The sequence below is a fragment of the Euphorbia lathyris genome, chromosome 9, assembly GCF_963576675.1.
Source record: "Euphorbia lathyris chromosome 9, ddEupLath1.1, whole genome shotgun sequence".
In the NCBI taxonomy this organism is placed as follows: Eukaryota; Viridiplantae; Streptophyta; class Magnoliopsida; order Malpighiales; family Euphorbiaceae; genus Euphorbia; species Euphorbia lathyris.
In genome coordinates this window covers 45,201,295-45,216,554 of record NC_088918.1, presented here as the reverse complement: position 1 = coordinate 45,216,554, position 15,260 = coordinate 45,201,295, and the positions used below count along the sequence as shown (strand labels likewise).

The 15,260-nt window shown below is 36.6% G+C and overlaps 2 protein-coding genes across 2 annotated transcripts; one reads left to right on the top strand and one right to left on the bottom strand.

Annotated features, from left to right (window-relative positions):
* The first annotated feature begins 3,280 nt into the window (after nt 1-3,280).
* Nucleotides 3,281-6,478, top strand: LOC136206614 (uncharacterized). The gene is made up of 2 exons (XM_065997745.1): nt 3,281-4,352; nt 6,153-6,478. Exons 1-2 carry the CDS (start codon nt 3,588-3,590, stop codon nt 6,354-6,356), a joined length of 969 nt encoding a protein of 322 aa, XP_065853817.1. The 5' UTR covers nt 3,281-3,587; the 3' UTR covers nt 6,357-6,478.
* On the bottom strand, nt 6,391-14,982 carry LOC136206615 (uncharacterized protein At5g01610-like). Its single transcript, XM_065997746.1, has 3 exons — nt 14,716-14,982; nt 7,820-7,874; nt 6,391-7,039 (listed from the first exon to the last, which is right to left on the bottom strand). Exons 1-3 carry the CDS (start codon nt 14,800-14,802, stop codon nt 6,669-6,671), a joined length of 513 nt encoding a protein of 170 aa, XP_065853818.1. The 5' UTR covers nt 14,803-14,982; the 3' UTR covers nt 6,391-6,668.
* Nucleotides 14,983-15,260: the final 278 nt, after the last annotated feature.

Genomic DNA, 15,260 nt, shown 5'->3' with positions numbered 1-15,260 from the left:
TGTCGAAAACCTTGCGAAAGTGCCTAAAAAACACACAAAGTGGCTTAAATTCACAAAATGAAGAAAATATACAAAAACCATTATTAAAATGGTACAAAATAACTAGTAATTAAATACTAAAAATGCTATAAATTACGATGATAACTGGCAGATAGCTCTATAAAGGCCTTTGAGGTCTCATTTGTTAGTTACCTTTCAAAATCTCAACCTTTGGTTTCCCTCCCTTTCTCAAAGAAAAATGCTTACCATGGATAGCTCTAGGAAATACACCAAGAAGATTAGGCTTACTACCGGGCCATGAGATGATGGCACGTCTGAAGCGGCTCCTGCTCCCTCATTTTCTCGAGGCTCTGACTCGATTTCTAGTGCCAGCTCTTTCCCGATGAGGATTGAGCATCTTAGGGACCCTAGGATTATCTCTTCACTCACCCACCTAGTATCTACTCATGTTGGAGCATTCAACGGAAGGAATACATTAAAGTTATACGCTGACACGATCACCATAGAAGATCCTGTTTCCGTGGTTTTGTCTCAGGATACATTAAAGTTATACGCTAACACGATCACCATAGAGGATCCTGTTTCCGTGGTTTTGTCTCAGGAGACTCATATTGGTGTGCCCTAGTTCATTGGCATTGGTTCTTGTATTTTGTGTATATACACTACTTGTGTCACATTAATGAAGGCACTAATCTAAATCATTTATATTTTGTGCTATAATATGATTAGAGAATCAATTGATTGATAATCATAAGACCATATCCCAAGTCTATTCTATCAGAGGAATGATTAGAAACATAGACTTGTGTGTTTGATGATTGTATGGTAGTGATTCATACTAGTCATAGTACTTGTTAAGTCAGTTGTGAATATAGGTACATGTTGCATACATGTCATTGGATCGATCCGTCCGAGAAAACTACATGGTGGTTGTGTCATAAGTTTTCTTAAGTATGTTTCCAATTGTCTTTAGACCAGATTTCATTATAATATCAATGTGGAATCCGGTTCACTTTGATATACGCCTAACAGTTCTATAATAGGATGCTAAATATGAGTATGATTTTGATTCGCAGACTTCGCGAAATCCTCTTTTCGCGAAGCCAAATCGTCCATTTTCTTCCTAACACGATTAAATTTTTATGAATGTAGTTGAATACATAACATCCCTTTCAAGAAGGCGGTGTACTGGGATGCAGGGGATGTGTGAACCTGCTGCTTTTTCTTGGATTCTTTTCTGAAACAGGGAGAAATTTTCATCAAGATTGGTAACATTGACTTTGAAATGATTTTAATGTTGTTATTGTTGCAATCTTGTTGTAAATTTTGATAATGTTATGATTTTAATATTATTATTGTTGCAATCTTGCTGTAAATTTTGACACTGTTATGATTTTAATGTTAGAATTATTGTTACACCCTTGTTGTTATGCCTTTTTTATTATATACCACTTCACAGATTTCGCAATATGTGAAGTCTGCGAAGATAATACTGCTTAAAAACACGTCTTTTATCTTCGCAGGCTTCGCATATTGCGAAATCTGCGAATTAAAATCATCTACTGAATCATACATTATCTCCGCATATTGCGAAATATGCGAAGTCGGACGGAAGGGCGAAAGAAGAAATGCTAAAAAAATTCTAAGTGTTATATATATATATCAAGGGTATTTTGAGAAAGTCACACAAAAATAGTCTAGATATGTAGTAGGTTGAATAAATGAGTTAAATATGTAAATGGGTCTCCCATTTGACTCAATTTTGTAATTTTCCGTTATTTTATTGTTTTAAATGATATATAATTGAGCATTGAGGGAATAAAATGATCGGTTAATTGGGTTTGAATACATTTGAGTTTGGTTTTAGAATTAAAACAATTTAAAGTTAAAGGTATAATGATATTTCTTAAAATTTTAAGAAAAATAAAGGATCTGTGTTGAGTCCCTAATCACATACGCAACCTAAGGAATCTAAAGAAGAAGAAAATGGACCTCAATTCCAAATTTAGATTTGGCTGCATTCCACCTTCAAACCATCCATATCAACATTAGGGTCTTGTGGCCAACACAAGTCTCTCCACACTTTATTTATTTATTTGTGGTCCAATTAATTATATCATCAAATCTCCAAATTATAATATTTATTAGATTTATTTTATAAAATGATACTTCCTCATTTTATATTACTACCAAATCACGAGTTCTTATATTAAGCACCGAGTCTTCCATGTCACTCGGAAGACCTTCAATTCACATTTGGACACGTGTATTGTGACACCACGTAATAATTCAAATAGTGGAGCCTCTTATAATATGTGTGGGTCCATGGGAAGCTGTGTGCAATTCTAAATCGGATAGTGGTTTGGGTTTCAGGTGGATTAGATCTTTTACTTTAGCCATGCTTTCCAAACAATGTTGGGTCTTGTTTATGAAAATGCCAAGATTTCAGTCAGTAGCGAAACAGCAAAAATCAGAGAATTTGTGACTGAATGGGAAAGAAGTGCAACGGGTTTGCGCGAAGAGACACAGGTGCAAGCTCGGGCTACCACAAGACCAGTTGCTAGGTGGACCGTCCCGCCTAATGGATCAATTAAACTTAATTGTGATGTTGGGTGGAGTTGTGGCGGAAATAATTGCAGTGTCGAAATAATTGCTCGCAACTCTGAGCGCTTATTGATGGCAACTGCGGGCGAATCGATCAGTGCGTGTACGTCAGTAGAGGAGGCTGAACTTGTGGCTGTGATTGAAGGACTGAAATTTGCTCGTGACTGTTGCTTCAATCCTATAATCCTCGAATCTGATTCTAAGATTGTAATTAAAAAAACTTCAAGATGTATGTATCCTCCAATCTAAACTCTCATTTCTGTATGAGGATGCTTTAGTTCTTAATCAAGTTTTTATCCTGTTTATTTTCTTTTACACCTAGAACGGAAATGGTGTTGCTCATGTCTTAGCAAAATGGGCAAAGGATTTATCTTCCACTATTGTTTTTATAGAAGATTGTCCACCCCAGATTTGGAGTCTTGTATGTAATGAGCGTGACTTGACGTTATCTTAAATAAGATCTATGTTTTTCATAAAAAAAAACTATTATTCTATAGAACTATAAACAAAATGTTGTACTTCGTATAAACGAAATGATTTTATTCTCTATTTAAACACTATGAATAAAATTTTACAAAAAAAAAAAAAATGTAAAATATTTTCTTTATTTTCCCCGAACTTCAAAGGCTGGGCAATATGTAAACTCAAACCGTTATGATTAAATCCTCAAAAGACCCAGATGGGGCAAAATCCTTCAATTATTGCATTCGCATTTGAATAAATTAAGTATATATACTTGCATGATTCCAAAAATGTCATGGTTTCTTGAAAAATAAAAGATATTTTTTAGAAAGAAGAAGAAAAAATGGTTGCCTGATTCTTAGAGGTGAGTCTCTTTCTGAATTGTAATCAAAGAGAGAGAATTTGCAGCGTATGGCGACAATTCCATCACCGTTTAACCCCGAAAGCGATTCTCATCCACTCCCTAGGCTCCTCCTCCATTTAAACCCCTGTTTCCTCTTTCCATTCCCTTAATTTCACCAATGGCCACTGACGCCTCTCCCACTTATCGGACTCCACCCGAATTCCACCACCCGGACATACCCGAAGTTTCCGTCTCCCACGATGGCCTTCGCTTTTGGCAATACATGGTCGCCGGCTCTATCGCCGGCTCCGTCGAACACATGGCCATGTTTCCTGTTGACACACTCAAGACCCGGATGCAAGTTCTCGGCGGCTCTAATTGTCTTCCCCAATCATTCGGAGTCCGCCAAGCTTTCGGATCTATCTTGAAACTTGAGGGTCCGGCTGGACTATATCGCGGTATTGGGGCCATGGGTCTCGGAGCGGGACCTGCTCACGCTGTTTACTTTTCCGTTTACGAGTTATGTAAAGAGTTGTTTTCCCGGGGAGATCCGAATAATTCAGCGGCACACGCCATCTCTGGTGTTTTTGCGACGGTTGCTAGTGACGCTGTTTTGACGCCGATGGATATGGTGAAACAGAGGTTGCAGTTGGAGAGCAGCCCGTATAGAGGAGTTGGGGATTGCATTAAAAGAGTTATGATGGAAGAAGGAATTGGGGCATTTTATGCGTCGTATAGAACTACTGTAATCATGAATGCACCGTTTACGGCGGTTTACTTTGCGGCATATGAAGCGGCGAAGAAGGCGTTGATGGAAGTGTCGCCGGAAAGTGCTAGTGATGAGAGGCTGGTAGTTCATGCTACCGCCGGTGCTGCTGCTGGGGGTTTAGCTGCTGCTCTTACTACGCCTCTTGACGTGGTCAAAACGCAGTTACAGTGTCAGGTATATTTTTTTTTTTTATAGGAAAAGCTAAAATTTCATTAAAAGATAAGATTGGTAGTACATGATGACAATAGTAAGAAATAAAACCTCATATATATATATATAGACTAAGCCTAATACAAGATCCATAAGGGTAAGAAACAGACTACGAAGAGCCAAAAAGACCATTAAAGGTACAATTAAAATAGAAAAACGTTGAAACATATATTTATCGTAACCCCAGATACGCAGCAGAACAACCGTAGACCAATCTTCATGCTTTGAACCATTTTAAAACTTCGGATCTATGTCATTTCTTTTGCAACCACGTAGTACGGATAAGATCTACCTTTTCTGCACTTGCTACAACAGAAAAGGTTACAAAAGCAAAAATCTTAACCAACAGATGCACTTCAAACGGATCCAGAAATCGGATAGAATATAGATCCAACTAAAATAAGCTGATACACATCAAAAGAAAAACAACTAACACACAGAAAAAACAAAAAACAGGGGAGGAGAATAGAAGGGAGAGGGCGGCGGATGAAAAGCAAGGAGGAGGGAAAGTGATAAGGTTAGAGAGAAGGGAGAGGTATACTTTTTTTTTATTTATCTTCTATATAATCAAATCACTTTTCATAAAACAAACATTTTCTTTTTTTACTTCATTTTGTATTCCTTGGGTGATGCTTTATTAACTTAATTTCAGCTGCACCATGGGTTTATAAAGCCCTTATGCAGTATAACAAATCCACTATGGATTTGTTTTAAGTTTTGTTTTACATTTTTAATGATTTCAGAGTACTTCCTGTTCGCCGGTTTTATTCCGGTTCACTGGTTTAATCTGGTTCACTACGGGTTACCAATATTGACTCTAAAGGTGTATAATCGGACTGGACATATGACCGATTTATAATTGAACCGGTTCAACCGGCCGGTCCAGTTGCTATTTATTATATGGCATAGTTAAAACTTAATAACATGATTTCTTGTAAGTTCAAAATTAATTATTTGTGAGAATTCATATTTAATAATTTTTTGTTTAACTTTTTAAACTAGATATAATAGGGATGAACAAAAAAAGAAAAAAAAAAGACATAATAGGGATGAAGTATACATTTAGTTATGTATAATTATTGGAGAGAACTATTTTAGCATCCACGTTTTACAACAGTATAATTTTAGGCCAAATATTTATTAAATCGTGTTAGTTCAAGACTCTACATACAAAACTGTGCAAACGTAAATCTAACGTATACTAAGCGGTGCGTTTACCAAACGGTTCAATTCCAAGCGTCACTAAATGAAATATAAGTTTTTTCATATGTAATTTCATGTTTTAGCCATTTTTCAACTTCTAGCGTTCTAGTCATCCAATAAAGTTTGAAATCGCAAATCTTCTATTAATGAAAAAAATTCAATTAAGCAAATCTTCTATTAATGAAAAAAATTCAATTAATGTGACTTGAAATTACACCGTTTAATAAATATTAGACTTAAAACTGCAATATTTATGTGGAAGTAAAATCTCCGCTTTCTCTTTCTTCAATAATCATTTTTTTTTACCAATATACTATTAGATAAACTTCTTGTTGTGGTAATTCTGATCATAAGACATATTAATCAATTATAGTACATAAATTTGTATTTTAGAAAGTTATTCTTGTAACTAGATCTAGATGCATTGCAATCATATTTTAGATATTTAGTTGATGAATTTTGTCGTACATCCCAATTCATTGAGTTTTGGTCAGAAAGACTATATACTATGGCGATGGAATATTTGGTAATGGTTTGATGTATTGGGTTGTGGTTTGACAGGGGGTATGTGGATGTCATATATATTCAAATAGTTCAATTGGGAATGTTGTGAAAACAATTTTGAAGAGAGATGGATACAGAGGAATGATGAGAGGATGGATGCCAAGGATGCTCTTCCATGCTCCCGCTGCTGCTATTAGCTGGTCCACTTATGAGGCTTCCAAATCCTTCTTTCTTCGTTTCAACCATCACCAACTCACTTAACCTTTTTTACTTCTAAATGTTGCTCATATGAAAATACCAAAGCTTTCAACTTTTGTCAGCTACTTTATATATATTATGGAGTTCAAATTCAAACAAGACAATATACACATATTTCCAAGTCATTTGTCAGGCAATACCTACAATATGAGAACAATGTAAATCAATTTTCAGCATAATAATGGAAATTGACCATGTCCACGTGAACTGAAAATTGTAGCTCATCATTACAAATGCAAATGCAAGCAAAGGGGTTTAGACAGGATCGGTTATACACTAATATTTATCAATACTCTGAAAAGGATAGTGATGAGTTTAGAACTTGTCCACTTCCACTCCAATTCTGAGGACCTCGTATGCTTCTCTGCTCCTTGTTTTCTTCATCCCAGCTGTGAAGTGGAGCTTTGATCCATCAGATGTGATACAACTCACTTTCACCCAAATCATCACCTTTGTCTTTATTCCCTCTATATCAGCTAGTTTCCCTTTCTCCAAATACCCAGTTACAGTGGTGGAAAAACGCAACACAGACGAATCCTTATACCCCACTTCGCAGATCAACGGAATGAACACAGTAAGCTTCCCTGTCTCCTCATTCAACTCGTAGTTAGTAGCATCTTTCGGGAATATTCCTGCAGCCAAGTCATACTCCTTCAGCAGTTCTGGCAATGGCTTTTGCATTTTTCCTGTGCACCAAAAGCTCTTCCATGTTAAGCTAATGCTAGAAAAGTTACAACTGAACAATTTGTAGAGCAGAAACCACCAAATCAGCAAACCATGGAACCAACAGTTTCTAAGTTATGGTCATTTTCGTAAAAGGCTGAGAGCCATGCATGGCATGAAAACGTCCGATGAATGGCACTGGAGAATGTTGGAATCAGATGGTGAATTTATTTACCAGAAAAAAAATAGATCTTCAAAACCAGAGATCGAACAGCTTCAAAGTTATGGTCATTTTCATGTAAAAAGCTGCCAACCATGCATGTCATGAAAACATTGGAGATGAATAAACAGGATTTCTTTGGATCAGTTGCTGACTTTAGTTAGAAGAAAATATATCGGAAACCATAAAGAACAATAAATCTAGAAAATAACAGAGCTACAGAATGTCCTCCCCGCCAGTTTATGTCTCAGCTATTAACTTACTTAGGGTTTAAGAGGAGATATAAGTACTAGACAGCATACAAAAAAGATGAATGTTTAACTAGTTCTCCAGGTAGTACGGTGAATGAAATTCCCTAGAAAGATCCGAAGTTAATCCACTCCAATTAAAATTGATATCATCATGAAAAGATGGTGGGAATGTTTACATATATAACACAAAAGTAGGTCTCAATAACTCAAGCCCCCCTGCTTAAAATTGCAAATGGCTATACGAAACACTTGTACTTTATTACAAGGAAACAAAACACAGTATCATGGGAAGAAAAGAAAGAAGGCAAAAGGAAACGGATGAATTAACCAACCTTTTATTTTATTGACTACCCATTTGGCTCCCCCTTCAATACTGCTGGAAAATGACTGATGAACAGAAAAAACGTGTCAGGAGCGAAAAGAAAAATGCACTGAAATTTGATTAAAAGAATAATCAGCTAGATGAGCACGAGCCCTTGCACAGTTGCACTATGAAGAAGAAAAATAATAAATTGTCTCCCTTGAGAAAGGAAAGGGTAATCAGATGGATGTACAATAATTGGGGCTAAATCGGTGTAAAAGAGCCCACAACCTGGGGTTTGGCTCTCGAGACCAAATATCCTATCGTGTCCTGAAGGGGTATATCGAATGTTTGACATCCATCAGAAGACATAAATCAAATACAATGACGTTATTATCAGACTCTTCTCGTATAAATACAGTGAAGAAGATCTTATATTTCAAAAAAAAAAAATCTTATTCATTCTCGACTGACTATTACAGAGATACATTGAGGTATTTATACTACTAATATTATGCCAAATACATGATTATATGCCACATCATACTTCACCACGCGCCCTCAAGCTGGAATAGGAACAATAAACAAAACACCCAGCTTGATCAGTACAGGAATCATCTGAGTACTTGGAAGAGACTTGGTCAAAATATCAGCTAAATGATCTTGTGTTTTCACAAAAGGAGTCTATAAAACCATAAGCATAATGATTACGAACTATGTGACAATCAATATCAATATGCTTTGTTTGCTCATGGAATACCGAATTAGCTGCAATATAGATGGAAGCTTGATTATCACAGTTCATAGCAATAGGTAGATGCACAGGAATGTGGAATTCCTTAAGTAAATTCTTGGATTTCCAAGAAATTAAAGAGTTTCCAATAGGACAATAGGATGCAATACCCAGTAATTGCTCGCGCTGTCTCCTTCCACCTTCCCCAATCAGCATCACATCACAGTTGTGAAAATTGTTGTTGGAGTAAAACAACACAAGATTAGTAGTATCTTTGAGATATTTGAGTGTGTGAATGTCAGAACCTGAGTTCTGGCGTTTGAGAAATTACAGAAATAGAAGAAAAGATAGAGAAGGAAGAGGGAAGATTTTAGGAAAGAAGGAATAGGAATTACTTCATTAATTAATAAGATACCCATCCTAGTACAGTGTGTGATCTCCTTATAGAAAAAGAGGATCAGAATTGGTTAGTACTATGGTGATATCATGCCACAGCTGTCACTACAGTCCAAAATGCAACAAACTTAACAACTAGCTACTCCTAGCTCACAGGAGCCTTTTAGGGAAATAACCGAATAAAGAAATACAATCAGCTAAGACAATAACAGAAGTACCAAATATCACATTTGATAGGCTGGATGGTAGAATAGTTAAAGGAGGATGTGCTGGATCAGGCTGTTTCTTTAAGAGAGACACATGAAAGACATTGTGAATTAGACAAGAAACAGGAAGTTGAAGCTTGTAAGCTACTTTCCCTAGTCTTTCAAGAATCTTGAAGAGACCATAGTATTTGGCAGTGAGCTTGAGGGAATTGCGGAGAGCCACGGAAATCTATCTATAAGGTTGGAGCTTGAGGAATACATAGTCTCCCGCTGTGAATTCTCATTCTGTTCTGGCAGAGGAGAAGTCTTTGATTTGAGTAGTTAGCTTAGCTCGCTCCTGTAACAATTCCTCAACAGAGGCAACATTAGAGGACTGTAAGGGAAGAGTAGGCAGTTTAGGAGCTTCAACATAGAGTGCCTCAAAAGGAGACATCTTCAAGGCAATGTGATAAGAAGAATTATACCAGAACTCAGCTAAATTGAGCCACTTAAACCACTTCTTGGGATGGAGAAAACTCATACTCCTTAGATAATTCTCCAAAGAATCATTAAGCATCTCAAATTGTCCATCTGTTTGAGGATGATAGGCACTACTGAATTGCAGTTAGGTGCCTAATAATTTCATCAACTCCTTTCAAAATACTCCGGTAAAAATAAGATCCCTGTCAGAAACAATGGAACCAGGCATTCCATGCAGTCAAAAAAATGTTATCCAGAAAGGCTTGGGCTACATGAGTGGCATTGAATGGATGAAAAAGGCCGATAAAATGACCAGCTTTAGAGAAACCATCCACTACCACCAGAATAGTGTCATACCCCTGGGATTTGGGGTGCCAAGCCCCTGAGGGAATTGGGAGAGGCTGAAGTAGGAGGCGGAATGGCCTGCTTTACACCTCAAGCAAGTATCACAAGTTGAAATCCATGTAGTGACTGCATTAGACATGTGAGGCCAGTAAAAATGTTGCTGCAAACGTGTAAGAGTACCTTTAAGACTCGAATGACCACCCAATGGAGAGTTATGACAAGCCTCAATGATTTTCTCTCGTAAAGTGGTAGTAAAACCAATCTATAATCTGGAACGATAGCGCAGCAAGACATTGGTGTATGTATAAAAAAGGTGTGAGTCTAGTGTAATAGATAAGTAGCAACAGTAATAGATAAAGCACCAAGTTGAGAAGTATTAGGAATGCATTCCTCGTTCTGTCTTGAAAGGGCATCGGCAACCCTATTCTCCAACCCATTCTTGTACTGGATAGTATAATCAAGGCCCCATAATTTTGAAACCCCTTCGTTTTGCAGGTAAATATGCAACTTTTGCTCCAATAGGTGCTTTATATTTGATCAGTTTTGATAACAAAAACTGAATTTTCCAAATAATGTCTCTAAGTAGTGCATGCTTGTAAAATAGCCAATAGCTCTCTCTCATAGGCTGACAATTGTTGGTTACGGGGATTAAGGGATTTAGAAAGGTAGCATATATGTTTCTCGTGTTGCATAAGAACTGCCCATATTCTAGTGTATTCTATAACCACTGGCATCACATTCCGAAAATCAGGTAGTGATAGTGTAAGAGCAGTAGACATAAGGGTTTTAAGGTGGTGAAAGGTTGAATTTGTCTTTTTTAAGTAAGATGATGTTTGATAAAACTGAAAATTAAGTGCTGAAAAAATAAGTACTGAATTTTAAGTGCTGAATATTATAAGTGCTGAAAATATTGAATGATATAACTTTTATAAAAATATTAGTTGATAATGTTTAACTTAAAACGTTAAGTTAAATATGTTGACTTATCAAAATAAGTGATTTTCAACTTAATTAACCAATTTAAGTGGTGGAGAAGCAATCGTTATCAAACTCACTTAAATTAAATAAGTGCTTAACATCTTAATTTAAATAATTAAGTGCTTTATCAAACAAGACCTAAGTCTGTCAAGGGATTGCTTATTTTGCCATATCATTGGATAAAACGTCTGTAATACCCTGTCAATCCCAAAAAACCCTCGAAGTCCCTAAGAGATGTAGGAAGAGGCCAATTGATTATAGCATCAATCTTAGCTGGATCTGTAGTTACTCCTTTGCAGAAATCACATGTCTAAGATGCACAGAAGATGCCCCAAATTCACACTTAGAACCTTTCACATACAATACAAGTGATGAAAGGAAAGCAATTGAAAGACTAAATGTAAATGTGTGATATGTTCTTCCTCAGACCTACTATAGATCAATATGTCATAAAAAAACACCAAAACAAACTACCTAAGATAGGGTGCAAATATGTATTCATTAGGAATTGAAAAGTGGTAGGTGCATTGGTAAAGCCGAAAGACATGACTGGCTAGGCTAAATGACACCATTTCAGCAACTAATTTTTCGACCTCATTCTTTTGATAGTAAGCATGCCTATAGGGTCGGACATTTATGGGATCAATAGCAGGTTTTAGGGGTATAGCATGATCATGGGATCTGGGAGGTGGTAATTGGGTGGGAGGCAGGAATATGTGTTGATATTGCTCAATTAATGGCTGATAGGGCTGAGAAAATGTTGGTAACTGATCAGACTTATTCTTCTTTCATCTAAACAACTACTTTCTCCGAGTATCTGTCGTAGGACAATATGCTCAAAAGCTAGATTAGCAAACTCAAACTAAACTCTCGATAAAAAAAAATGCAGTGTTGTTTGTCAACTCACTGAGCCATAGAGTAAACGTTGATTTGTGATATAGGATCCATAAACAGAATTTGACTACAAACATGCTCATACTCATTACCAAGACCTGATAAAAATTGCATGACCGGATCCTTTTCATCTAGATCATGTAACAGTGATTTAGCTTCTCCACATTTACAATTCATAATTGGTTGAAGCACATGAATCGCATCCCAAGCACGCTTAAGCTTGATGAAATAGGCAGAAATCAAGAAACTACCTTGAGAGATTTTGGTGAGCCCCTATTTGAGATGGAAAAGTTGTAAACCATTGTTTTCACCGAAATGTTGCTTCAACTCGGTTCATAATGCTCGAGTTGAAGAAGCATAAAAAATGCATCGAAAATATCTTTGGAAATTGTCTTTTGGTGTAAAATCCTAGAGAATATGATTGAGCTTGTGTTTCGTGCGCAAATCATGTTTCATCAAATGACTCCATGTTGTATAATTAGCGTTGCCGATAAGAATTGCCGATACTAAAATTAAGCTTGGATTATTGGTATGAGATCCCAATCCAAAAGTATCTGTTGAATTGGAGGTGTGATTCATTGAAGAAGTTGTAGATTTTGGAGATCTAGTCTTTCACTTGTATTTGGTGAATCGTGTGTTTTCTTCTCACGATTAACCGCTGATTCTTCATATTGATCATCGCAATCTGAAAATGTATCCCCGTTAGAAGAAGAATGAGGTCCTGAGTGCTCCTTGATCGTACTGGTTAGAGCATGTAGGTAGCTAGGAAGCATAATTGTGAAAGCGGCGAAATTACACATTGCAAAGCTCTAATACCATCTTATTGTTTAGATACATACAGTGGAGAAGAAGATCTTATTCATTCTCAGTTGACTATTACAAAGATACATTGAGGTACTTATACTACTAATGTTATGCCTAATACATGACTATTCCATCAGCCTATTAGGTTTCTTACTCTAGATAGCTACCGTACTTCATCACAGACACAAGTCTATGAAGGGATAAAATGAGGAATGGAAGTCATTAACAACAAGACGTCAACAATACAATTGACAAAGTATGAGGAAAATTGGACCCAAGGGGAGCCTCACGGCCCTCACCCATACTCTGTACACTTCTCCATAACATTATATATATTTTTTGTCATATTAATAAGTTTAGAGGCGATAGGAGTAGAGAGGCAGGGACAATCACCCTAAATGGGAGAGTTGTTCAGGCATCAGATTGCTTTCGATATTTAGGATCTATTATCCAAACGGATGGAGAAGTAGATGGAAATGTTGCTCATAGGATCAAATCTGGTTGGGCGAAGTGGAAGAATGCTACGGGTTTCCTTTGTGACCCCGGCATGCCAAATAGATTGAAGGGAAAATTCTACCGCACGGCAATCAGACCAGCACTGTTATATGGTACGGAGTGTTGGGCAGCGAAACACTGTCACACTCATAAGATGGTGGCGGAGATGCGTATGTTAAGATGGGTGTGTAGTCATACGAGAAAGGATCGGGTAAGTAATGAAATAATTAGGACAAAAGTAGGGGTTACATCTATTAAGAATAAAATGAGGGAAAACCGACTAAGGTGGTTTGGCCATGTAAGACGAAGAGCGCTTGATGCGCTGGTTAGGAGGACTGAAGAGTGGCAAAGGGATGTAGTGGTGAGGGAAGACCTAAGCAAACTTGGAGGAGGGTGATCGAGAGTGATATGAGTGTATTGGGGATTGAAGAAAATATGGTAGTGGATAGGAAAGAGTGGAGGGAGAGAATTTGTGTCGCGACTTGATTTCACGGTTTTATATGATGGTTCATGTTAGCCGACCCCGAATCATTTCGGGACTAAGGCTTTGTTGTTGTTGTTGTATTAATAAATCGATCCAACACTTCGTAGTATTTTCAAATTCCAACCTCCAAATATACTTTCCTGTGAAATTGTAACCTTTTCAATTTCCGAATAGGAGTGTATCAATGAAAACATTAAGCAGCATTATGGAAGCAACAAATTTGAAACTTCATAATGGTGTTCTGCTATTTTCGAACCGCTTCATCATTAAAAAGTGAGAAAAAGACATTGTGGATGAAGTGCAGATTTGGTTCTAATGTAAAAAATGGTCCAAGATCAATTTTAACCCTTCATTGCTGAAGATTTGAAATGATTGGTTTAACTGTTATTTAAGTGTCAAATGTCTGATGTGACAATTAAATAATAGTAAAACCATCTTTTTCAAATTTTCTATAATGTAAGGCTAAAATTGATCTTGTTTGGATATGGGTTAAATTTACACAATTTCATACTTTAGGACTACAAATGCACTTTTTTAAAAATGTTAGGGTCAAAATTTTATCTTATCCCTTACAAAGTTTGCCAATCATCTTTACTACTAGTCAAACATTGAGAGAGATTATCAATAAGCCCCAGCATCACCCCCATTTAGCAAGTAGTTAGGTATGGTATGACATTGATAAACAGTGAATCACAGGTGATGAGCAAGCTCGGTGAAATTAATACAGGCAAGCTTCAATTTGCATTACAAACCTTACTTAAAATTGTTTTAGCATGGAATCAAATCAAAATTTATTTAAATATTTCCTTAAGAAAAATTATAAGGAACCCTAAATTTGTCGGCTACAATACAATTTAGTATCTTTAAGAAATGACACTTTTTAGCATATGTTGTAATTCCATCATCAGATATAGAAACCCTGGTAAAGGTTAATCAATGAAGCATCACAGGATCAAAGTATTTTTGACGAAAAAATAAGAAAAATCCAAATCGAATAAACAATTATACATACAAAAAGAAGCGAGATTAAGGAATTGCTTAGTAGGATGGGGAGAATGGAAGTCAGATCGAACACACAAACAAAATTAAAATGTTGAATTGAAAGAAGAAGATAAAAGGAAAGCAAAACGCACATTAATATCATCGCCGACAGAATTGAACTCCTTGCTGGCCTTCTGGCCAAGCCAATAGGATCCAACCTTGTTCAGTATAGAATCCATGAATGCTATGCTTCGACCTCAAGAGTAGATCGGCAATTGAGCTGCAGATTTGGCGAGATCTTTCTCTCCGCAATGCAAGTAATCTCCTTCCTACTCTCTCCCCCTAGGGAAATTTCTTAGGAAAGAGAAAGAGAGAGAGGATACAAACACGATGCCCCTTTCTTCGCTATCGTATCGTATCCATTCAGTGTCGTTTTTAGTTTTATTCTTTTTTTTTTTTTTTTCTGTCTTTTATTTACCACCCCCTAATTATTTATCATCGTTTCCTTTTTTTTTTGGATATTTTCGCCTTTATCATTTATTTCTAATAAAAAAATTTACTTTCTCTCTAATTTCTTTCAAAATCACAAATCCAAACAACAATTATGGCTGGCGAACACGACAACGAAAAATGACTAATGTTCCTTCTGATATGTTTTTATGGATAAATTTGAATCGAAAACACGAGTTCCGTCTCC